The 27,531-nt window shown below is 31.1% G+C and overlaps 2 protein-coding genes and 1 long non-coding RNA gene across 4 annotated transcripts; 1 reads left to right on the top strand and 2 right to left on the bottom strand.

Moving 5' to 3' along the window:
- Positions 1-5,196: 5,196 nt before the first annotated feature.
- On the bottom strand, positions 5,197-6,080 carry LOC112736049 (transcription repressor MYB4). Its single transcript, XM_025785410.3, has 2 exons — positions 5,804-6,080; positions 5,197-5,718 (listed from the first exon to the last, which is right to left on the bottom strand). Exons 1-2 carry the CDS (start codon positions 6,061-6,063, stop codon positions 5,397-5,399), a joined length of 582 nt encoding a protein of 193 aa, XP_025641195.1. The 5' UTR covers positions 6,064-6,080; the 3' UTR covers positions 5,197-5,396.
- Positions 6,081-16,075: 9,995 nt separating this feature from the next.
- LOC140177749 (serine/threonine-protein phosphatase 7 long form homolog) lies at positions 16,076-17,204 on the top strand. The gene is made up of 3 exons (XM_072210907.1): positions 16,076-16,427; positions 16,559-16,662; positions 16,944-17,204. Exons 1-3 carry the CDS (start codon positions 16,076-16,078, stop codon positions 17,202-17,204), a joined length of 717 nt encoding a protein of 238 aa, XP_072067008.1.
- A 6,939-nt stretch (positions 17,205-24,143) lies between these two features.
- On the bottom strand, positions 24,144-27,114 carry LOC140178022 (uncharacterized). Of its 2 annotated transcripts, none has more exons than XR_011870004.1 (4): positions 26,945-27,114; positions 26,800-26,846; positions 26,566-26,722; positions 24,144-24,422 (listed from the first exon to the last, which is right to left on the bottom strand). It is a non-coding gene; the product is annotated as an uncharacterized lncRNA (long non-coding RNA). The 2 variants fall into 2 exon arrangements; XR_011870003.1 differs by having other exon boundaries at positions 26,800-26,842.
- Between the last annotated feature and the right edge of the window lie 417 nt (positions 27,115-27,531).

Here is a 27,531-nt window from a genome sequence, read left to right as displayed (position 1 = left end):
TCAACTATAGTCGTTGCTTCGTTTTCAACATAACCTTTCAGTGAAACTATTTCAATAGCCAGTTTAGGATGAACATTTTAATAGGTATGCGGATGGTTATTTTAATTGTTACGTGGATGATTATTTTGATTGAATTTGGTTAGTTATATATAATAAAATATGTTAGATGTTCAATTCATTAGATATGTAGATGATTATTTTTATCCCTAAGTGGATGGTTATTTTCGCTATGGGTGAGCGACGCCAGAAGTGACATGTGGCAAGCCAATCAGCGACGGTGAAGTGGGATAATTATTGATGAAAATGGGGTGACAGCCGGTTGAAAAAGAAGAGAACGTTGGAGTGAAATGTTTTGATAAATTAGGATTTGGAATAGTTATTTTTTTTGAAATAATTGAATAGACTTTTTGATTTAAGTAATTTGTGGAGTGTTTTTTGTTTTTTATATGTATTGGGCTAAACATCCAGCTTATTATTCATATTGTTAAGATTTCTCGTTGTCTTTTTAATAGAATTCGTCTGTTAATAGAACTCGTCTTTTCTCTTACGAATGAATATTTTTTGCACGTTTTTAATATTATCAAAAGTTTTTTTGTTATTGACAAAAGTACAGGTTATTTTTGTGAACGATGAAATATTCCAGAAGCAAGTGTTTTTGATGATTAATCCTTTTAAAAATATTTAACTGTTTTTCTTTCTTATATCCTCAATAATACGTGTGGAACATAAAATAGATTTTTTTTTGGTATAAAGAATAATATTAATACATGACACAAACATACATGGGAAATAGTTTCTGTAAGGTAAGCCCAATATTCAGAAGACATGGTGGTCTATGAGGTTGAAATTCAAATGATTGCTCCTGTTTTATTCTCTTTGGGCTTTGGCACCCCCTATATTTCAGCAAAAAATTGCCTACGGAGACGATAGCAAATTACTAAATTATAATCCACTTGGATTGATCGGATTAATCGAGTCGTAAGCTCTGTTATCTTTAAACAAGCTAAGTGTTAAGTTCTGTTATTTTTAAACAAGTGTTGAGAATTTAAATTTTGCTTTGTGTAAATAGTAATTTATTGGCCAGCGACAAACCGTTAAATAGAACTCAGATCCGCGACGAATTAATAATCTTTAACCTGTCGGATTGAAGATACCGTATATAACAAAAAAAAATTACTAAATTAGTAATTAGTAATTTCATATCTAATAATAAGATTATGCCATGACCATGTACAAACTAATCCTATTAAAATCATTCACGCACGTTATATGTTGTACAAGATAAGATTGCTTTTGACTGTACAAGGACAGATGTATGTGCAGTGTGAGTAATTGGATGAACTGGACCCAAAACTAGAAAACGAAAGAAACTGAACTGAGATATGATATGTCTACAACGAAAATAATTGAATATATATATATATATATTTGGACATTAATTGAATATGTTGAACAAGAAAGGAAATCAGTTCCCGACCATGTGACATGCCTGCGTATGGTGGATTCTGAATGGTAGATGCATGCCATAGACCATACTGCATGTGCCAATGCAAAGAATCCCCTCATCATATCACTTTGTTATGATGGACGTCAAATTATTGCCTTTTAATTACTTGTTTGAATATTACTAGCTATATCTCTAATAAAATTTATTATTTTTTATTAATATTTACTCAATTTTAAATATTAAATATTAAAATTTTAATTTTAATTCTAATATGATAATATAAGATATTAGTTCAAAATATTAATTAAAAATTGATAAAATTTATTGGCTCTAACATTTCTCTGGTTTTGTATCCCCCAATTTAAAGATTGTACATAAGGGAACACTTAGAAATCTCTCTGAATTTTCGCCACTGAATATAATAGGTTTGAGAAATCAATGACGATACTGTACTACTACGAAAATAATCAGAGCTCATCTCAAAAGCACGATTAGGCCTAATAACAAAATTAGTAGCTAGGTAGTTGGGATTAAAAAACATTCAGTGGTCAATTATCAATAATCTATATCTGGGTGTATATATATTGAGAGAGTTTAGTATTTAAAGATTTAATCTGATAAGAGAATACTCTTACCTCAATATTATTTATCGTGAACATGGTCAACCAATTTTCCATTTTTTTGTTTAAAAAAAAAAAAGAGAGAAGAAGAAGACAAAACCTTATACTAGGTTGTCTCGAAATTGTACTCCTTGAAAGAGAAAAATTGTCTATTTGCTCTCGCTAGCTCTAGTTGTCGAAAGAAAGTTTATAAGCAGTAAATAGTAACACGTGCCTGAAGAGGATTTTCAGCTTTGTCATGCATGCAATTCTCCCTAATTTCATTCTACTTTTTTCCTCTTTAAGGAGTTATTAAGATTAGGGTATTTCAAACTTTTGTCTATTAATTTTTTCCTGTATGTATGTGCATTATTTTTTGTTAGAATTTTCTTGTTTTCTTCTTCAGTTTTTTTTTCTCTCCTATTCTGTTGCTTCTTCAGTTGTCATTCACTTATTCCTTTTAGAAGAGTGCTAGGGGTCAGCAACTTTTGTGTTTTGTAACCATCAATTGGCCATCAATAGTCTTTTTAATGGTGTGAGCTAGATTACATCCAATGGGTGAGAGATCACTCACTTTTCTTTTGATGGTTAAGTACTGGCCACAAAACACAAAAGTTGTTGCCCCCTAAACTTTTCCTTCCTTTTATTTGCTTGTAGATAGCTAAGTTTGATATTCTAGTACATAATGCTTTAGAGATGCTATGTTATGATCTGTTTAAAATTCTTATTAAAAGATGATGAACTCTTGCCCACCATTTTTTGGGGTATAGTGTTACACATATTATTGAGTATTGACAATGATATCGATGTGCTTGTTAAATCGTCTTTAATTATATATATATATATTATATATTATATAAAACTAATATGTAAAAAATATGATTAAAAATTTTTAGGAATGATATACGAAATATTAAAGAGATGGTTAATATAAAAGTAAAGAAATACTAAGTTGTTAGAGATGGCTATTAACAGCAGAAAAATAACTATAATACAATACAATAAAAAGTAATGTAAAAGTAGTATTGGTAATATAATATGAATCATGATCAAAGAGCAGGTGTTTTTTACTTTTTTTTACCTTAATTAATAACTAACTAAAAGTTAGCTAAAATGAATATTAATTTTGAATTAAATTAGAGTATATTTCGATAAAAAAAAATACAATAATGGTAAGTAACACTTCTAAAAGTGAGTAACAAAAAAAAGTAGAGTAGTCATTCTATTAACTCCTTGATATTGTTTTTGAAATATATTATAGATATATAAATAGTATTTGTTTTCAAATATTGAGATTATGAAATTGAGATTCAGTATTATTGATTAATTAGTAGTTAGAGATTAAAACTAAAATTTTAAGATTTTCAGAAAGTAAAAAAATTAAAAATTAAAATTTAAAAACTGAAAATTAAAATCTTAATAATATATATTTTTTTAAATATTTTTATTTAATTTTTTAAATTCTAAACATACCTTTCAATCCATATTTATCTTAAACTAAATATAATATTATGATATAAATGGATCCAATATATTTTATACTAAACATAATACCAAAAACTTAATTTAATTTCAGTCTCTCTTCTTTGTTCCATTTTCAATTTTCCAATCCCAATCTCCTTTTCAAACGCAATCATACTCACTTAAATGTTAAAGTATCTTCTAGAAGTACACACTTTAAATCAAATCTGGAAACAGCAATTTGGACAAAATATACTTCAAGTTAAGAAATATAAAATACACAACCCTTTTACATAGAGAAATAAAATTAAAGTTAGAATCATAAAGTAGCAGTTCGGCTTTAATAACTGCATTACTATTTCCTTAACTGAAAATTTTCAGCTTTTACTAAAAATCATGAAAAGACTTTTGGTTTGAATAAATTTGCATGTCCCTGTAGTTTAAACAAATTTATTCAGATAGGATGCTGCACCATTCTTTAAAATAGGATTTAAAGTGTAGTGTGTAGAGCTGAAGAAAAGGATTTACATAACCCTGAACAAAACTTTAACATTTACATTTTTTTTTCAGTAAAATGTAATAAATGAAGTTTTTTTCATCATAACCTTGCTAGGACACAAGCATAAGACGAAAAAATGGAAATACATTAAATGTGGCTCCAGTTCCAATTCTAGCTGAACAAATTTCAACAAAAACTTCTACATACAATAAATCCTACCATAATATGTTATGCAAGGTCGTTCCTCTTTCTGCCGAACTATCACCCTCTTTCTCTTTGTCCCTCATAAATTATTCTTAATTTGCATATTATATTCAAAACAGTAATACTAGAAAAATAAAAAAAATTAACTTAAATAATTTAAATTTATTTTATTTAATATTTATTTATTACAGAATATATTAAATAAAGTTAAAAATAATAAATTTTAATAATTTTTTACTAATATTTTTTGTTATAAAATATTTATGTATTCCAAAATTTCAGTTCAACAAAATCATAAAAAATATATAAAACACTACCAAGCTTATGAGTAAATTTTAGAGTTAAACTACACTCTATTATATATGTTGCCCATACTCCCATAGAATACATTTTAAACTTCTGGTAAACCATGTGATATTTATATTAAATTAAATAAGACCTATGCATTATGGTGATAATATGCTTGTGTAGTCAGAAAACAGTGACAATTCAGATACTAATGGTGTGAAAAAATGTTGAATAAAACTTGGCAGATTATTGAATTTTGCATGCAGAAATTATATGGAAATCTTTTCTCCCTTTAAACTATATAAATAGAAGAAAAGCTAGTAAGACAAAGATTGGTAGTAGAGAGATGTGGCAAGTGATTGAAGTGCATGCATGCTCAAATATGGTCACGAAAAGCACGCATCATATCGAGATGATGATGACATTATATCCTTCATCAGCCAACTAACCCTTCTCTCATAATTCCACAATTACTTTCTTGTCATATATACCAACACAGGACATCATCATCACCACCAAGTACATATAGTAGTTACGAGACAAAGGAGCTGTAACTTTATATCAATTAAATATATATAAGATAAAATTATTAAACAAATACACACAGATTTATTTAAATATAAATACAATCAGTTTAAATTAGTTGATTATTTTTCACAATTTATTCATTATTAAATAAGATATAAATATAAGGCGAAATAAAACTGACGTAGAATTATATTCATGTGAAGTTGATAGTCAAAATCTATTGGATAATTTAAATTATCATCTAATATTTTTCGATTATCAACTTTACGTAAAGACAAATTCACGTGAGTTTTTATCTAAATGGTATAATTGAAATAATACTTATATCTTATTGAATAATAAATGAATGTGAGATGGTTCAAGTTACAACTTATTGAAACAAAAGAAGGGTAGGGTTGGATTCATCCATGTTCTCAGAAGTTGGTTTAGGATTATTGTTGTTGTTGTCGTCGTCTTCTTGGGCGAGGGTAAATGTAGGCGAAGAAGAATAATGAGCAGGGAAAGCAATGGTTAGGTCAAGATTGAGGCGGGATGAGGAAGAAGCAGCGTGAGGAAGAGGAGAGGTTTGATATAACTTGTGGTTGTTTGGATCAATTCCCATGTTGATGAGCTTTCTGCGGATGTGAGAATTCCAGTAGTTCTTGACTTCATTGTCGGTGCGTCCTGGCAACCTTCCCGCTATAAGTGACCACCTAAAGTAAGAAACATGCATGATAGAGATGAAGTGAAAGTGAAGGCAGAGTAAATTGTGATAGTTGTCTAATATTGAGGACGTACCGGTTGCCAAGGAGGGCATGGAGTTTGATGATGAGATCTTCTTCATCAGGGGCAAAGTTGCCGCGTTTAATGTCGGGTCGTAAATAATTGATCCATCTCAATCGGCAGCTTTTACCGCAACGATGAAGGCCGGCGGCTTTTGGAAGGGAACGCCAACAGCCTTCGCCATGAAGGTGGATGTAGTCAATGAGTTTTTGGTCTTCTTGCTTGGACCAAGCACCTTTGTTGGTACCTTCCTTGTCGCAACAAGGTTTTCTCATGTTTGAATGAAGCCCTAGAAGATGGTGGCTGGGGCTTATTAGATATATGGCATTATTGGGGGATAAGATATTGCTGGGTTTGACTTTGACCGGTGGTTTTGGTTACTGTAGGATGGGCTCCATTCTATTCTTTGTATTGTTTGCTGTTAAGTAAATGTCTTTTTCAATGAGGACTAAACTGGGATGGGAAAAACAAAAAGGACTTTAAAATTGGGTATCAAATATCAACGGATCGGAAATTAAATTCTTAAATAAAAATTTGCTATATAGCTAATAACTCATCCAAATTTATATCAACTTTTAATCAGTTTTTAAATAAATTAACTTTTTTATATATTGCATTCAACTTTTTAGACAACTTTTTGTTAATCTTAATGATCATTCATTGAATAGAAATTGAATTTTATTTTTTATTTTGTCGTATTGATTATTTATCGACAAAAATTCATCTACAGTCGACTTCACATGAAGTTGTTATCATTTTTTTTGAAAAAAAAACCGGTTTATTTTATATAAATAGTTTAATTTAAAAAATTAATTTAAATTGGACCAAACAGTTATTTTTACTCCCTTTTTCTTCGTTACATCCTTAAAATTCGTTCTCTTCTAATTTTTCATAATTAATATGAAAGTTAATTGGTTGATTATCATGAAATTTATTTAGTAAAAACTCAGGTGCAGTCGACTTCATGTAAAATTGATAGTTGAGAGTCGTTAGATAAAAATTTAATCAAATCAGTTAAATCATCTAACAGCTCTCAATTATCAACTTCACGTGAAGTCGACTCCACCTGAGTTTTCACCAATTTAATTTAACTATAAATTTATAATTTGATATATTTTTACAGCTTAATTTAAAATCTATGTTTGAGAAGGAATTTAGCAACTGAAAATTTGAATCATTAAAAACTAAACAAAATTTCTCAGAAATATAGAAAAACAGAAACAATCATATTATTTATAACTTTTTGTTGGTATCACAAACTCAATTTCTTCCTTCCTTATGAATTCTAATTTTTTTCTCTTTTTTTTTCGATTCCTAATTTTTTCTTTTTCGTCATTCTTATACAGATAAAAAAGCTTAAATTTTGTTTTTTTTTTTAGAATACCAAATTTTATTTTTTTTAAACAATTTGTATACATATATTTGACAAAAATTAAATAAATAAAAATAAAAAATAAATTTAAAGAAAGATTGGTTAAAAAGGATAAAGAAAAAGAACATATCAAATTCATCATTTAAGGATTTAAGAATAACACGCAAAAAAAATTGAGATTCTTTTATAAGAGTGGATATTTGATCTATTTAAATCGAATTTTTTTTTAAAACCAAATAGTAACACGTGTTAGCCATAAAAAAATACCTAATATGATTTTATTAGTATAAAATCTAGATAATATTATCATAGAAATATGATAGATAATATAAAAATAATCTTATAAAATGACTTGATACTGAATAATATAAATAAATTTTTATGTCGTCTTTTAAATTTATGTTATATTTTTTGATGAATAAATTATAAATTTTTATCTTTTAAATTAGATTATGTTATTGAATTATATTGTGTTAAGTTTATTATTTTGAATTTTTTAATTTTTTTCAATTAATACTCATATATATGATATATCTATAGAAATTCGCCACCTCTACAAAAATCAATAAATAAACATCTAAAAATAGGAGACATTTTTCTTATTGATGATAGTGCAAGAGAAAAGTATAGTACCATCCCGCAGGCCGCAGAGTTCTCCATTCTCATTCCTCGGCCAGTAAGTAGGAGTGGAATACAAAAATATTTGTTTATAATTAAAATAATATTAAAAAAATTTTAATTTATTATATTTTATTATAAATATTTTTTTATATTTTAAATACTTTAAAAGATTAGATATTATTATAAAGATTAAATTTAGTATATTGTAAATAAATATTTTTTAAAAATATTTTTTATTTTGGTAAAAAATATATATCAATTTTTTTAATCAAGTTTCACGTTTTAACAAGATCAAATTCAATAACAGATTATACTTAATATTTAAGAAAAGTCTATAATAAATTAAGTAAGATTATCAAATAAAAGTTCAAAGGAAATATATACATGCTAACTATAAAGCACGGATATTTTACTGAGTTGCCGTATTCGCGTGTCGGACATATTTCGGACACGACACTCATTGACACTCGTCGGACACGTGTGTCTGTATGTCCAACGGTATCTTAATAAAAAGCAAAAGAATTTTTTTCCGGACATGCTTGAACACACCTAAATACCATCACGTGCGCGTGTCCAGTCTTATTCTTAACATATATTTTTGAAATAAATTTAGATATAGTATATATTATTATTTATTAAAATAAAAAATATTTTAAATACTTGATATAATTAAAATAAGACACTAAAAATAATTAAAAAAATTAATTTATATTTTAATATCAATAAAATATCAAAATATCATTATAATTTATCTAAAAAATAATTTATATTTTATATGTATGCGTGTCTCCATGTCTTATAAGATTCTAAAATTTGCGTGTCAGTGTGTCCCGTATTGTATCCGTGTCAGTATCCGTGCATCATAGCATGCTAATAATGCGGGCTATGTATAAGTAGGTATAGTACATGATCATATTTGACACTTGAGAGGCATCAAACAAAGTTAGGTACGTTTCACTTTTTAGCATTATCTTGTGAAAGATGAATTCTTAATTGATAGTAGAATAAGAGGGAAAAAGTTGGTGCGTGCTGTATATATGAATTACTTGCACCTTAACACTTACCATAATTTTTAACGACTGATCTTTATTGTTTTTTCATCATTCACAATAGTGCAATAACATATGATTAATTGCAAAGCCTTGTTCAATTATAAATATAGGTAATAAATAAATTACGAATTTCTTTTCCAGTAATCTATGTATATCATTCTACTACATAAACAATAGCCAGTTTTGAGCAAGACAATATTAATGATATTAATGTTACAGTTCAAACTTAAAACCTGTAGCAGTGTCATTGAGTTTTTGTATATATAAAATTCTGAAAAATTATAAAACTAACCAAAAATCATCTAATACAAGGTTTAGATATATAATTTTTGAATTTTCCTATATAAAAATTTTAAAATTTTGAGATATACAAATTTTTAGACTCATCACATATTTGTTTAAGCAGATTTATGTCTATATGATGATGTACGTAATATATTTTTTTTTAAATAATTCTGGAATTAAACATGAAATGGATGAGTAGAGACTAACATGTAGTTGGTTGGACTGGCATATTCTTCCTTTCAGCTAATATTTTTTATTGAAAAAATCTAAGTTCAATACTTTTATTAAAATTTGACTAGTACTTAACCAATAAAAGAAAAGTAAGTAGTTTCATACCATTATATATAATTTCATAATATTAAAAATACTGATGATAATTAATTAATGACTACAAATCATAAAATTTATTGGTCCTAACATTCTTCATTTTTAATTTAATTATAAAAATCGATATACAAAAAATCTGAATATAATTACCATACTAAAAGAATGCATACTGATTCTATAATATTTATGCAAACAATGCTATCACGGCTACTTCATTAGTTGTTTGAAAAAAAAAAAGAAAAAAAAAAGAAAAGAAAAGGCTAAACTAGGCGCAATATAATAATGAAATCCTTTATTTTTGGACTGGTTGGTTTGGTGCACTAATGGACCATATATAACATCTAACGGTCGTTGCTTTAATTTAAAAAAAAAAAAAAACTGCATAAGACAATATAATAAATTACTATATAGTCCCCTGATTTTCTAGGCTTCCTAAGAAGAACTTGCCATACATACAGAGAGATATGAGTGCTGACTTGGATCAGAGTCACATTAATTAGCCAGAAAAGAAGAAATGTTATGATGGTGAAGAATTAAGTAACCATGCATTGACTATGCATCTAATAAACATGATTTATATCTTTTGATGATACACAGCAACATAAATTTAAACTGGAGTAAGTACTCTACTTTTAAATTTCTCTAATTATTGCGGGTTTTTACATTGGACCTGTGGATTTTTTTTTTTCCCAAAGATAAGGAAGATTCGAATTCGTGACTTTTAGGTTAATATAGAAATACTATACTATTTGAGTTATAACTTGTTGATTTGGACATGTAGATTCTTATAATTAACTTATTGAATATGAGGAGCCAATGAAATATTTGTACAATGTGTATAATGGAGGTTTAGAGAGTATTAGAGATATAATTATTAGTGTTACTTTTTTCCATTAGCTAAAACTTTTGGGATGAGTGGTATCATGATATGGTATTAAAGCTCTAGATCCGAAATGTCAAGAGTTCGATCTTTGGTGAACCCAAAAATTAGTTTAAGCTTTTGGAAAGATGTTTATTATCCCTAGTACTCGAATGGTTATTCTAGATAGTATGAAGGATGTTCATTTTGTCCATTCAAATAGCCTGAAAAATTGGTGAATCGAGTTTAAAACGGGTCCAAATTGAGCATAAGATCGGAGAAGAAAAAAAAACTGATGAAAATTGGTTTGACTCGGAGAATTTCATTAAAAACCCAGAACAGGTGAATTTATGAAATTTGAATCAGTTCTAAATTTTTTTAATCCCCTAAACAACATGGTTTTGAACTAAAAAAAAAAAGGAAAAGTAACCTAATTTCTTGAAGGAGAAAAGCCCCAGCCCTCAAGTCCTCAACCTTCTATCGCCGATACTGCACGTTGCAGTCTTGTTGCTGTGTCTCTTACTGGCTCCTCTGCAACACCGTGCTTTCATTCGTGTCGTAACTTTTCTGCTTCGCATGTCTCAAAAACTACTGATATTTTATTTAAGTTGTTTAAGGATGTTATATTATTTGTTGTTTATGAGAATATTTTGCGTTAGTGACTGATAATGATGTAAATTATGTTGCTGGTAGGACGAGGTTGTTGGAATCTGAGTTTTTTAAATTGTATTGATCTCGTTTAAGGGTGTTTAATATCGAGATTTTTAATTTTGATATGGAGGGGTTGATGGAGTATAGCAGCTAGTAGTGTCAATATGTTTGGCTCTACTTTATAGGGCCAGAAGAATAAAAAGCCCTTTAATTAATAGGGTCAAATTTTTAAAAAGTCCTCAGGGCTAAAAGTCCTCATGGGCCAAAAACTCTAGGGTCAACCCATGGGTTATCTAATTCTCTTTTTTTTTTTTTTTTTATACATTCTCTATTTCAACAACACACATAAAACTTATTAAAAGTCATTAGTTTGTTTTATCCCTTTATCATTTTTATGCGTAAAAAATAAAAAAATAAATGTTAATAATGTACATTGATCATATTAAATCCAACTTTAACTATATATATATATATATATCAAGAAATCAAACATGGCATTCACTATCTCATCACCCTTTTTCTTACTCTCTAGAATTACCATCAATAATGTCTCTAGAAAATCAAAATAAAGTTGACACAAAAATTCATCATCTAAAATAATGAATGTTGAGGGGGATGCATCGTTGCTGTTGACACTTCTTCTTCATGAATTTCACCAATTTCATCATCTAAAATCAACCAATTAAAAAACAGTTAGAAATTCAATTTAAAATATTTGAAAAAAATAGCATAAATATTTACCATCATGATTTGGAACAAATCCACGTAACCAACTCCTTGTGCAAATAAGCATTTGGACATGCTCATGAAGAGTGGAACTTCTATATTTTGTTAAAACATGTCCACCAATACTAAATGCAGACTCAGATGCTACAGTAGTGATGGAAATACTTAAAACATCTCTGGCCATAACTGACAGAGTGGGAAACCTATCCTCATTAATCTTCCAAAAATTTAGCACATCATACTTCAAATCATCTTCATTGGTGTGAATCAAACCTTCTTTTAGATAAATCTCTAATTCATCTTTATCCTTGGAAGTTTGGGTTTCACAGTCAAATTCTTTGAACTCCTAAAAGATATAGTATAAAGATTATTTAAGTAACGAATAAACATAATAGGAGAAAAATAATACTATATTAAAATTAAATACCTTCATTACCATTTTGCTCTTCTTTGTAAGCCTTCCTTCTTCAGGTGACATAGGAGATTGATTACTACTTTGAGAAATTGTTGAACCACCAAAAGTATTTATGTACTCTCCATACAATCTTTTAAATTTCTCCAATACTTCATTTGCTTTCAATTCAAAGGTTGAAGGATCTAGTTTTTATAAGGTTGAAACCTCAAGAACTTTAACTTTAATCGAGGATCAAGAATTGCCCCAAAAGCCAAGACAGTGCTATAATCCTTCTAATATTTATCAAACTTCATCTTCATTCTGAAAGCCATGTTCATAATAACAACATCATCACAAGTTTGATTGTCTTCCAAAAGACATTCAATTTTCTAAACTTGCATAAAATACAAATTTGATGTTGGATATGATGAACCCGAAATGAGGTTTGTAGTTTCATAAAATGGCTCTAAAAATTCACACATTTTTTTTTGCTAAGCTCCATTCTTCATTTGTCGGACAATCTTTATAAGCTCCATCTACAACACTAAGGATGTCAAACGCTTTTTCAAATTTAATTGCACTTTCCAACATCATATATGTAGAATTCCATCGAGTTGGAACATCTGATTTTAGACCAACACCTTCTTCAATTTCTGCTTGCTACACACAATCTTTGAATTTCATTTTTCTCCCATAAGAAGCTTTCACATATTTCACACTCTCTCTGATTTTAAATAAAGCTCCAGCAGCCACCCTTAACCCTTCTTGTACAATCAAATTTAAAATGTGAGCGGAACAACACACATGAAAATATTCTCCATCGCAAAGCAAACTATTCTGCTTACGTAGATGAGTTTTTAAGATGTTTTGTATGTTGTTATTTGCAGAAGCATTATCTAAAGTAATAGAGATTACTTTCTTATCAATACCCCATTGCTTCAAAGAGTTAAATAAGACTGCTTTCATATCGGTTCCAGTATGGGGAGGAATCATTCGACAAAAATTCAAAATCTTACTCACTAGTCGCCAATTCTCATCAACAAAATGAGCTGTCAGACAAATATATCCTTCAATGGTAGATGTTGTCCACACATCAGATGTCAAACAAATTCTATTAGGTATCCTAGACATTTTCTGCCTCAATTTCTCTTTCTCTGTTGAATAAATCATTTGAAGATCTGAAACTAAAGTGTTTCTAGAAGGCATTATAATCATTGGACTAATGTAATTAATCCAATTTCTAATACCCTCATACTCAACAAAGCTAAACGCAAGATCATGTTTTGCTATAGCCTGAGCGAGTTTTTTTCTATGAACATTCTAATCAATTTTAGTTGGCAGACCCTCTATATCATCATCAAATCTAATATTGAGGGGTATAGATTTACAAGAAACTATATGACGACTTAGATGAGAAGTCCTGTAAGCATTCTTAGTTTTCGGATTTTTTTTCAATTTTGTATTCATGATGACAAAAATTGCATTCAGCCTTTTCAATACCATCTCTGTCTTTTTCAATCTTCTTAAAAAACCTCCAAACATTAGATTTTTTACCAGAATCAACACTACCAAAAGCTTGAACAGGAGTCTCAGAAACAATTTCATCATCCATGTTTATAAATTTTCTAATTATATCCAAATAATGTGTATTAAAATTCTATAGCAACAACAACAACATTCATTAATTCATATTAATTATTCATCTCTGAAGTTTCAATAAGAAGTAATTGAAGAGAAAACAGTAACAATCAATCAAACAAGCAAAACATGTATTAGGAATGGAAAAGCAAGAGAAAATGTTAACGAAATCTTTGGTCATAGGAAAACCATGGCAGAGAACTTCTAACTATATTAGTCAATAATCAATAAGACAACTAAATTCGCTCTACAACTAAATTCCAGTAATTAATAGAAGTATTAAATATTCATTTTGTATGGTCAGATCCATATAAAAGCAGCCATCAAAAGTCAAACACAAATGGATACAAGTTAAAAAAATGATAATAATAATAATAATTATGCAGTTACCATTTTGATGTTTAATTAAATGGAATGCATAACAAAACAATTTGATACCTGTGAGTGCCTTCAATGCAATAACCTAAAAGTCTGACTAAGTTCTTGTGCCGCACATGACCAATACTCTAATAGTCCAATAGCCTCAACTTCCACTCTAAATTCCTTCTCGGCTTGTCTTCTGCATCAGGTGAGACGATAGTGTTAGTTAAACTAGCTGCATACACACATCCTAGTAAAACAAGACAAGAAAGATTCTACAAAACCAATTTTGATAATAGCCAAAAAACTGATAAACTAATTCAAAAATCTTACAGATTATTGAGGAGCTTCTTAACAGCCACAGGACTCCCATTGATTAACTTGCCTTGATAAACAACTCTATATCCCCCTTCACCGATAACATTGTCTTTCAAAAACCTGCTCGTTGCAACTTCTATCAATTGAAGTTTAGATTGTCCGGGTCTCAAACTCTCAGAGAGGAGAAGATTTGATTTAGGGCTTGTAGGGCTTATAGGGCCAGCCCTATTTTGCTTTTTTGTTGGGAGGGCTTAATTAGGGTTGGGCTTACAAAATATCATTTTATAATTTTTAGGGCTGTGGGCTAGAATTTTTTTGGAGGGTTGAGGGCTGGGTAAAAGAAATCGGACGGACCGATTTGGTGGACGGAAATCGGACGGACCGATTTCAAGACGTGGAAGGTGCACCAATCGGTGCCACCGATTTGAGTTCCCTGTCCACGCGTCACGCATGCAGCCTTCCTTGGTTGGCTCGTGACTCCCTCATCCAAAAGACCATTGTTTTCCCCCTCCCAGCAGTATACCTTTCACTCTCGTATCCTTCTCTTCAACACACATTCAACCCCACCACTTTCTTCCTTTATCACCATTGTTAGACCACAACAAACCTTCAAAAAAATTTAAAGAAAATGCCAAGAAGACCAAAAATTAAAGAAGTAAATCAACCAGAATTTCATATTGTTAATTATCTTGGGCATCCAAATTATGTAAGTTTTTATTTTTTGATAATCTGATTTAATAATAATAATAATAGTGATAATATTAAATTTTATTAGCAATATATATTATAATGGCACTAAGTAGAGATTAATCATGTATGTGTGTATGATTTTATTGTTAGGTGGTTAGAAATAGAAATCAAAATAGGAATTAATCATGTATGTATGCATGAATGTATGATATGGTCCTCTATGGAAGAATTGGGTTTTTTTTTTAATAGTTATTGGTTAAAATAAAATAATAAAAGAATGAATGAATGAAGAAGGAGAAGGAATGAGATCTGTACATATTAAATTAGAGTAGAGTAGATTGATTGATATATTATTGTTGTTATTATTATTATTAGCAGTAGTAATTGAGTTTAATAAATTATTATGATTAATAATAAAAATTTAATAAATTATTTTATTTATGATCATTAATAATTGAATTTTAATTCAGTAAAATTTAGACAATAAATTAGTAATAACTAAACTTAGATTAGGAAATTATTATTATGATGCCGTGTTATAAATAATAATAATAATAATAATAATAATAATAATAATAATAATAATAATAATAATAATAATAATAATAATAATAAAATTAGTATGATGTTTTACGAATAAATAGTTTATCAGTCGTGAAATTATTCTGGTTAGTTAGTTAAGGTTAAATAATTTTTGTTATAAGGTAATGAATATGATTGAAGGATTTTTGTATAACAGATTTACTGTGTATGTTTGAAATGCAATTATGCTGGAATTAGTTATAATGGACATGTAAGGATAATTGTGTTTTTGAGAATATAGTTATATTATAATGGTACTTATAGCGGAAATGTGATATTGTAGGGTTCACAGATGTTGATGTGCAATCATTTAAAGTCGCCGGATCCATACAACTAAATTGTTGAGTCACACTTACGCGAGACTGGATTTTATTATGTTTCACAAATTGGAATTATCCAATGTCAGTCAGCAATGATTAATGCTCTGATTGAGAGATGGCGGCCTGAGACTCACACATTTCATTTTCCAGTTGGTGAGTGTGCCGTGACCTTGGAGGATATGGCGATAATTCTCAGTCTGTCGACAAATGGTCTTCCGATTACAGGACCGACCATGAGTAGTGTTGAGGCATTGGAAGCCGAGTGCTTGCACCAATTTGGAGTTGCACCGAGGAAGACGGACTGTAGAGGGAGCTTTATAAAATTAACATGGTTTAGGGGTTTGAAAGATCGTATAGTGTTGAATGATGATGTGCACATTCAGATGTATGTAAAGTGTCACATAATGTTGTTATTTGGGACAATTCTGTTTAGAGATAAGTCAGGTGCAACTGTGCATTGGAATTTTTTACCTTTGCTCCGTAACTTTGGTCAGATCATATAGTTTAGTTAGGGTTCGGCATGCCTAGCACACTTGTATAGATCATTGTGTAGGGCAACTCGTGTTGACTGCAAGGAGATGGACGGTCCACTGACACTGTTGCTCAGTTGGGCTTGGATCCGACTACCATTTCTAGCGCCGATTCCCGGCAATCCCCGAGTGTTTCCAATTGTAAACAGGTACTTTTGATTAAAGTATGCATTGAAAGAATTGATAGAAATTGTATTTTGTTTTCCACAAGATAAGTTAACTAATGGATTGTCCAACGGCAGGTGGCGTAATTGGGACCGTGAAAACTATGCCTACCGATATAAAACGCTTGTGCACTACAGGAGGTTGTTGGATGATCTACAAGAAGGATAGGTATTTTGTAAAATACAAGTACCTTATGTAACTTGTTAAGTGAATTAATTGTTGTGTAATCATCTGACTGATTTGATGTGTCTAGTTTGTTTGGCAGGCTTACGGCATTGGAAACATCGACCTATACGTGATTCCTTTAGACATCCGTCATAATTCGGTTATCTGGAGTGCCACAGTGCCACTTATATCTTTTGAATGCATCGAGTGGCATGCATCTGATAGAGTCAGGAGGCAATTTGGATTGAGACAGGGTGTTCCTAATCAAGAGCGGGATCTAGGTGCATCACACGGCAAAAATCTAACTGGGCCTAAGAATCAAGATTGGGCCAATACCCACTCTTTTTGGGTGATGCAGTAGATCAATCGATATAGTCACACCCTCTCTGATGACTTGGTGTATTTACATTATCCATTGGAAATTTACATGCATTGGTACCGAGAAGCATTTGGTGACTACTTGCAATTGTCGAACCTTGTATTCGAAGAGAATCCAGAAGGTCATCCACCACCACCGGAACCGCCACAACAGGGGGTTGAGTATTTTGCACCATATGTTCCTGACACACATCCGTCTGATTATTTTTCAGCGTCAGTCCCGGTACATCAACAATATTAGGGTGGTCCACAGTTTGAGTATGGAGAGCAAACTTCATTCAGTCAGCTGCTTGGTTTCATGGCATCGAGGTCGCACCACTCACATTCAGGTAATTATGTTGACATTCCCACAGACCATCAAGCACATTCGGGTGGTATTACTCCAGCTAGGAGGTCATTGGATTCGAGACCTCGGGTTTGTACTTCCTCTGATAATTCTAGTACCAGAATGTTTGTTGACTTGAGCAGAAGTGCTGAAAGGGTGGGAGGGATTATACAGAGTGAAAACTCTAGACATATTCCGATGAGTCTGATTCATGAGAGTAATAGAGCAGTTGATGATGAGACTGATAACTACCTAGTAGACCATCCAGAGGGTGAGGATGAGGATGAAGATGATGATGATGCTGTTGATGAGGATCCAGCGCCTAGTGCAGGTAAAATAAATTGTTGGTAATGATTTAGGGCTTGATTATGAATTTCTATTAGTAGCTTCATGGTGAACTTGTATTTGTATTACATATTGAATTGCCATTTGAGTAATAGCATCCAACATTTGTTGTGTTTTCGTAGGTACGGCCACAAGTAAAAAAGGTAAAGGTTACAACTTTAGAGTTGATCCTCCACGTCGGAGTGCGAATCGGTATACACCATCCGCTTTTAATAGGATTGCAAGAAGTGCAGAAAGTTATACAAAGATATGAAGTGGGCACCGAGAAAGTGAAGTTGTATGGATGAACTAAGTTGTTAATTAGGTAGTTATTACTATCTAAAAATGAAGTTGTAACTATTTAATTATTGAGTAGGTTAATTAGGTTGTTACTACTATTTAAAAATTAATTTGTACTATTTACTTATTGAGTATGTTAACTAGGTTGTTATTACTATTTAATTATCGACTATGTTAATTGCGTTGTTATGACTATTTTTCTATCGAGTATGTTAATCAGGTTTGAAATGAATACAAGCACGAGTTGGTAAATTCAAATGTCAATGTCGTACATAAATGTAAATTCAAATGAAATGTAAAAAAAGGTAACTACTACTCTTCGGCTGGACCTGCACTTGGTCCACCACTTTGGCGACATCTACTACGACCATGGCCCTCGGCACCGCATTGCTTGCGTCGCCTAGGGCGACGCAACATACAAGTGTCCATCTCATTCAAGAAGCGGGTCATCTTCGGACGACCTTTGGCTACACGTCTGAGGAACGGGTTTCCAACGAATCGAGGTCCATGATAAGCAGGCCATGTTGCAGGATTTTCCAGTGGTCTAAACATAGCCCTGTATACTCTTCGAACTTGGTCCATCTTGTATACATCATGAACATACACGTATATGCAGTACACGTATATCAGGAACCAAATCATCCCCCTGGTAAGCAGGCATTGTTTCAAAGTGAACCAATGCTGATGGCTCCTTGTGACACATGGCCTCAAACCATATGGGCAAAGCTTCATATGATGCTTCCCAACCTCCGAAAATTGATTCCACCGCCTGCTGCTTTGCTAACCAAGCCTTGCGATAACTGATGGTGTAGTTAAACTTTGACTGGAGTTCAGCAATGACTGATTTCACCTTTATAGACGGATCAACCTCTACCAACGGCTTAATTGCTTGTGCAACTGTCTTGGAATCCAGCTTCAAATGGTCTTGAGAAATAGTAGACCTAGTACAAGTGTGACTTCCATTGTACCTCCTTATCTCCCAACAGTACTTCTTCTACATTTTGGTAACCCTGATCAACCAGTCACAACCATTGCCATATTCTGTACATTTGGCATAGAATGTCGTCGGTTTCGACTCATATACCCGATAGTCTACACCTCTCCGGATGGTATAATCTTTCATTGCCTTGATTACTGCCTCCCTTGAACTGAATTCCATCCCCACTGTGAACTCACCATCTGCCACAACAGGAAGCGCTGCGTACATCAAAAGAAATAAATCCTGTATTATGTACTCAGTAATAAATCATTTATTACAACTCAATTAATAAACACACTTTACTATGTAAGATCATAATTGTCTTTTTTTTTCTCTATTCTATCTACGTAAAGAACAACTAAATATAATCCATAACAAAGAACTATTAATTAATAAAAAAATCAAATGCTATGATCATAAATGACTATCCACATATCACATATATTACTCATCTGACTTATTGATCAGCTACTACAGAGTTTCACATAGTTGTCTAGCTTTACGCACCTGCATTTATATATTGCGGAAGCTCCGGTGCGTGCATAGCCTCCAAATCCAACGACCGCATGAAAGAAGGCTCCTAAAACAGATGCGGGTTTGCTAGTGCATTTGCAACTTCCGCCACATCTGCGTTCATGGCGCCGCCAGCTTCATCTTCGTCTTCACCTGGACCAACGATCTCATAGTTACTTTCAAATTCATCCTCGCTTTCACTATTATAATCTTCCAATTCAATGTTATGGTCCGCTTCAGATTTCTCAAACTCAACATACAACTCGATGACATTCGGTGGCGATTTTCCATATACATTGAAAATATTTTATGCATACTCGCTTCATCCGTCACGTACTTGGTCTGAAATTGAACAAACCCACCAAACACAGATAAAGGATACTTGTACAAAATACATGATACTCTCCTAGATCTTTGAGAATCTATCTTCTCACAAATCACACATTTCAATTCATCAAATGACAATGTGAACAGAATAACAACATCTAATGAATTTTCACACACAAATTAAACTCCTTCTTATGTTTGCAACAAAATCTGTCCATAATAATAAATTTTCAACACAACTCTATCATCCATATCAGTATGCGTACTTGCCTATTCTCACACTCACTGAAATCTATTCTACAAGAATGAAGGAGAAGAATGAGAGAAGAGGAAGAACATCAGCTGAGACCGGCGAGAAAGAAATGAGGCTTCTGTGATTTTTTTCCATTTTATGTATGCAGTTACAGGCAAATCGGACGGACCGACTGCGTGCCACACAAAACGCTCGGTCCGATTGGTGCACTGCCGGATTAAAAAAATTTTTGGCCACCCGAAATCGGTGGGTCTGATTGATGCACTCTCTGTTTTATGAAATTGGACTCCCACAAATCGGTGGCAGCGATTTGATGTAAACTAAATCTCTCTCTCTCACACAAATCGGTGGGTCCGATTTGTGTTTCTTCCTCTCTCTGCTTGAAATCGGACCCACCGATTTCTTCCCCCAAATTCCTAAAAGCAACACAGTCATAACAGTGTAATTCCTCCGTAATGATCATAATGCAGCATAACTCACACCACTAAATCATATAAAAAAATCAGCCTTTAATATCCAGTCTGGTTCGAAATCCAACTCGGATCACAGACATATTTTGTCGGGTTTATATTTGCAATTTTTGCTCGGTTTTATTTTTGGATTCAGGTTATGTTTCGGTTCGTGTTGCTTGTCTCGAACTTTAATTTTTTTACAATAAACATATATTTTATGAAATTAGTAATGTCATGTTATACTTTTATACTTCAAATAATATTTTTATATTATACATCATTATTTTATTTTAAAATAATTTATTTTGATATAAATATAATATAATATTTATTAAATTTAATTTTTAAAAGTAAAATTTTATTACTTTAGTATATAAAATTTACAAATTTGTATATACTAATTTTACATCGAATCATTTCGATTTAATCCGATTTATTTCAAGTTACTTTTTGATCAGGTTAAAATAGATCCGATAACTTTTTAGGGACAGGTGTGGGTCCACTTAAACTCGACCTATAAATACCCTTAATCTCATTGTGCTTCACAATATGTTAATTTGATGCTCCAAGATATTAAAAAGTTGGAGAAAGTGAGTAAAATTGTGTCACTAGTTTCAATGAGTACTAAGTAATAAGTATGTCTATAATGAGTCATTATTTGTATTTGATGAAAAAATTTACAAGTGGACAAAAATTACTTCATCCATCTTTAATTCGGTTTGCCACTAACTTCATTGTTTTGTAAAATATTTTAACTCAAAAGGATGTTTTGAGAGTTATGGTGACTTCTAAAGAATGGACAACCTCATCTTATTCTAAATAACTTAAAGCTAAAAAATTTATAGATCAAATATTAGATTCTAAATTTTAGAATCAATGTATTGATATTTTTAAATTTATTGAGCCACTTATTCGTGTTTGCGTATTGTGGACATTGAAGACAAAGCTGCAATGATTTTCTTTATTAAACTATTTATAAGGCTAGTAAAGAGATGATGAAGATGTTTTAAAAGAGGTAGAAGATTATGGATCGATATTTAAAGATTTTAGATACACGTTGAAATTTATAATTTTGTAAAAATCTTCTTGCCTAGTTATTGGTTAAATTCAGTTTTTTGATTTAATTCTAAAAAAATTGAAAAGCATAAGCAAATGACTTTTGGCCTATTAGATGTCATTGAAAAATATGTTTATGGTGATCAGTGACGAACCCAGAAAATTTATGTTGAGGGGACAAAAATAATATACATTATTATTAAAAGATATATTAATTCAAATTTAATAAAATAAAGGTGTACATTAATTATTCGAATACAAAAAATAAAAAAATACATTAGTGGCTAACTTTTTTTTCTTCAAATCTCGATGGTACTTCTCTTCTTGTTTTCATATTTTAAAAATGTTAAATAATTGTCTCATTATCAACTTAATTGAATGTCTCTCTATATATGTAACCAAATAATCATTACTATTTTAAAATATTTTTTCATTACTATTTTTAAAAACAAAAAATATATATTCTAAATTAATAAATTGATCAATTGACTTTAGAAATTTATATGCAATATAATTTTATATAATAAAATAGAACGAAAGATAAACAAATAAATAATAAAGATCACTAAATTGAGAATAAAATAAAATATATAAATTCATGAAGAGAATAAAAAATTAGATTAATACCTAAATTATAATTGCTTAAATTAAAATTTGTAATTGAAAATATCAAAAAGAAAAACAATGAAATTAAAAGATACATAAAGTCATAAAGAGGTATATAAAAAAAATAAAGAATTCAAAATTTACATTTTGATCAAGAGAAGATAACCACTAAACAAAGAATAAAAAAAAGGTTGAAAATATGAAACTGAGAAAAGAGTTTACGAGAATAAAAAAGTGGTGACGGCTGAAATTTGAGAATGAGAGAAGATTAAATTTAATTAGGTTAACTAATAGTTAAAATGATAAAAAAAAAAATAAAGTGAGTTTGAGAATTTAAATAATTGGACTTAGTTTATTTGTAGTGAAATTATTTAAAATTTAAAATGAAAATATATTATATATATATTTAAAAAAAAATTAAAATGAGCGTGGGGTAAGTGCCCCCTCCTGCCCTATGTAGGTCCGTCCCTGACATATATATTTGAATTCTAAGCTGGCAAGTGAGATGAGAATAAATCTTTAAGAATGTTAAATAAGACTTTGAAAATCTTATTAATTTCTTATTAAGGAGAGTCTTTGATTCTTTATTTGATATTTGTTGTTGTGATATATTGTTTATTTTTTATGTTAAGATCAATTGTAGGAATTTTATGGATGTGGAGAACTAAATTTATAAAAGTTCCCGATTTGTGTTTTAAGCCAAACTTATAATTTTTTAGGTTGTGAATATAATTAGAGTATTTTTTAATACATTCACTCAAAGAAAAAGGAGGGAATGGATCCTTTCAATTATTAAAAAAATTGAGAGTGTAAAGTGTGATTTCTATCCATTCATTGTTCTCTCTCTCTTATATTTATTCTTGGTCCCACTTATAAAATTAATGGTAAGAGATCATACTTTACCCCTTAATTGTTAAAAAAAAATTGAGAGGATCCATATCCAAAAAAGGATCGATTGAAGCATAAAAAACTTAACGATCTTATTTATGTTCATTATAACTTAAGGCTACAACAAAAGTACTTTCTTAATTATTATTTAAATATTTTAATCTATAACAATATATAAAGCCAATACAGAGAGTTAATATGACTTTGGTGTCCAATTTTTTTAGACTATATTAACCCTAAATAAACTATTTCAGAAAGTAAATTATGAGGACAAAATAGACATAAAATTTGTTTTAAAAAATCCAATAACTTTTTACTAAGATGAAAATAGTTTTGTTACTCCTGTAACTATAAAAACACATCTTTCAACAGAAAATATCAGACGGTCTGCAAATTGCTAATAAATAAAAAAAATAAACCGATGTAAATATCAATATCTTTTCACATTCTTTACCATCTTCATGCTTTATTTAATTTTGTTAGTTTTAGTTTATATCATTTGTTTTATCAGTGTCTTTGTATTCTTTACCATGTTCATATTTTGTTTAATTTTATATTAATTTTAGTTTATATCCTTTTGTTTTGAGTACGCTATACTCTCAATAGTTTGGTTTTTACTCTTTTATTGCCTTCATCTACTGCAGTTATTGTAACACCATACTACATAGTGTTTTACGCTTAAGTCGTAGAACAGAGGTAGTGTGGTATAACAGACCTCTAAACAGTAAAGATATACATATAATACTGAAAGAAATAATATACTAGGAGCCTTGAAACAAAACGGGTAAACAAAATCGCAAAATAAAAAGCGCAACGCTCAAGGAATAGGATTACTTGCATGCTAAGAGACCTAATAGGAACATGATAAAGATAAGCAGAAGGATAAAGGAAAGCCAAGGTAACAGCATAACTAGCCCCTGACTCAGCCTGCGAAGCTAAGGCTGGCCGGAGGATATATATATACATATAAACATACTTAAGTATCCCCAAAATACACCAAAACATCAAAGTAAACTCCTATCTCTCCCTAATCCTCTAAGAGGAGCAGCATACACAAGTTACTTGGAGAGTAAGCTAAACAAATATATACATATATACAACCAAAAACCAAAATACACCCAAGGACTACTTCGCTTCCCAAGATCCAGACGTCTAGCGAGGAGCCTCTCGACCTGCATCTGAAAAACAACAATACAATATGGAATGAGAACCGGAGGTTCTCAGCATGGTAAAAGTGCCACGCGCATAAGAAATACGGTCCTGAGAATGCCATAGGCAATCCTAGAACTCCGTTATTCAATTATCCAACTTAAGTACTAAACAGAAGCCATAAACAGGGGTAGGTATTCTAAATCTGCCTAACTTACTCAAGTTCAAGCTTAACCTAACACCAAACCATTTCCTCCGTTTCCTCCATCCTTTCATCATTCAGAATGTAACAGAAACAAGCAACCAAACAAGTTCACGCACAAGTAATGATCAAATAGTACAAATAGCAAGTATAACAAATAGCAGGTAATATATATCAATTAGGCATACCCAAAAAAAATGCATAGCAATCAATACAAACAAATGCATATGATGCATGCCTGTCCTATGGCTGATGGGGCCCATCTGTCGGTTATCCAGCCAGCCCGACAAGTCCGAAAACCTTAGACTGTCCCTCGTCGCGCATCCCCAAGAGTCTATGCATAGAGTTCACATTCATATTTCATAAAATCACTCAATGGGGGCTATCCATACCCGGGAATTTATACGTGCCCGGTCACCCTTACGACGTAGGGTCAACAGAGTATCGAGATTCAACCTGGAACACGTGATGGCGAGCCACGGCTCTTACCCAGGGAACTCGTATCTCAGATAGCATTATTCATAAGCCATTTCATAGTCATAATTATTATTTAATCATTCATCAAGCCATGGCATATTAACTCCTTTTATTAACAACCTCCCTTTCACATTCTTCATCGTCATTCCCTTATAATTCATCTTGATTACCCTTTCCGAGTCCTGACCAAACTTTTTTATCAAACTCTTCTCATCCTTCTTAATATTGAATAATCTTAAAATCAACCCAACTCTAACATTAAATCAATCACATCACACGAGGATTGAACTTTAACTTCTCGAACTCATGACTATCACTAAGACATCCTCGACACTCTATTTTCTTTTCTGTTTCTAATATAGCAAATGAACTCGGAATTGCACAAACTTTATGTCCAGGCGTTCATATTGAAATAAGATTTCTAACAAATTAAATATCATAATTTTCTGATTTTTCTAGCCTTAGGAATAAAGGAAAAACCGTGACTGTTCTGCAGTGCATAAAACCAGAAAAACAGCAGCAGCATGTGATATTCAAAATTCAATAAAAAATCCAAGTTAAATCCAATGACTTTGAAAATTAATGTAGTTAAACTTTACTCATCCAGGTTTCTTTCTAAATTGGTTCTGAGTCAATACCATTTTTAATGAAAAAGTTACATTACCTGAAAGTTAAGTAAAAATGAGGCAAAATCTGTTTTAAAAACCAACAAGCTTAGTACTTTTCAATTGGAATAACTTTTATTACAAAACTCCAATTAAGCTAAATTTTGATTTGAAAACCCCTAGCTCATCCAGAAATAAGTGTGTCTTGGTTGCAACCCAATTTCTATTTAATTCTAAGAGTTACAAGCATTGGAAGTTGATGCATAGCTTGCTGAAATCTGTTTCTTTTCAGTTTTGACCACCAATATTTAAAAATTCACAGCTCCCAATCCTCAACTCTTAAAATTCTAAAATTTTATAGAAATAAAGAAAGTTAATCAAATTTTATAACAAAATTGGTTTTGCTCCAAAACTCAACTCGTAAAAGTCGCAGCAAGACAAACAAGTTGCTGCTCTGTTTGATCTTTTCTGCTGCTGGACAGATTTAACAACCTAACTTTAAAAATTTGTCATAAATTGTATATTTAACAAAAAGGTCCCAAATTTTCCAGTTTAGTTCCTTATATTCCCAAGTTTAGCCCAAACTTGGTCTCATGCAATTCCGATCATTACATAATTAGTTACAGCATATACAATACCACCACAACACAACTCTACATCCTTATTAACAAACACCAATTCTAATCCATCATAAATAAATATAAGAGCACACCATTAATAGCTTTCACACCTCATAATTCTAATATATAAATTCACTAACAAATCTATTCTAACAACATTACAAGGCTAATCATTAAATACAACAAACAATCTAACTTATTCTATGGTTCCTCTAACCTAAGTTTTCACAACACCGTAAATATTAAACGTGCGAAACTTAAACCATACCTTGGCCGATCACTTAATTCACCCAAGGCAGCTTCTCAACATAAAATCACAGCCCCTCCAAGCTCAATCAAACAGCCCCAAAGCAAGCCTTGTCACCAACAAAGCTCCAAATAATCCAAATTCAAGTTCAATGCATAAACACCCTCTTAAACTACACCTAATACACATATATATGTTCCAATTCAGTTTTCTATTACCAAAAATAATATTGGGCTAGGGTTAGGGTGTTCTTACCATACCCATATGCTCAATAGCTTGAGCCCACAAGTTCCGGAAGCTAACTTGAACCCGAACACAAAAATTGGACAAGATTCACTATAAGTTTTCAAGTTTACCAAAGAAAGAGGGATAGAGATTCTGAACTCAATAGAAGGCTTACCAGAGAAATTATTTGGATATAAAGGTAGAGCTCGACGCGCTGAGCGCGTGGCCGCGAACGGTGCGGCAATCGGAGCCCGGATGAGGAAGTTATGGTAGTTGGAAGGAATGGTGAGGGTTAGGTTTCTTCTCTTCTCCCCCTTGCTGTGTTTTTCGTTGCTGTGGTGAAATGGAGAAGATGAAGCTGCTGCTTCATTTATGTTAGGGGCCCGGTTGAACCCATGGGTCCAGTTTGGACTCCGGTTCAACCGGTTCGGCCCTTTCGGTCTGATTTTGGGCCAAATTATCGAAATTGATATCAAAATTCTCGTTTCGATGAGCTCTATCCTATTTTGATATTAGTTTTGTATTTTTAACTTTCCTAATTAAAATTCAATTTACTAACTAATAATTTACCGATTTTAGCGGGGTTTACAGTTATAAATTTCATTCAATTTTGCAGCAGTTACTACTTTCACGTATCTATATTTTCAGTCATTCCTCTCCCTTTTTAATTTATTCCTAACTTTTGATGTATGAAAATAGTACTGTGTCTCTTTTTTTCATTAATTTAATGTAGAAAGAAATAATTTTTTTGTCTTATTAATT

This window comes from Arachis hypogaea, chromosome 13 (assembly GCF_003086295.3).
Source record: "Arachis hypogaea cultivar Tifrunner chromosome 13, arahy.Tifrunner.gnm2.J5K5, whole genome shotgun sequence".
NCBI classification, from domain to species: domain Eukaryota; kingdom Viridiplantae; phylum Streptophyta; class Magnoliopsida; order Fabales; family Fabaceae; genus Arachis; species Arachis hypogaea.
The sequence above is the reverse complement of the archived record's forward strand: the minus strand, read 5'-3'. Positions and strand labels throughout refer to the sequence as shown.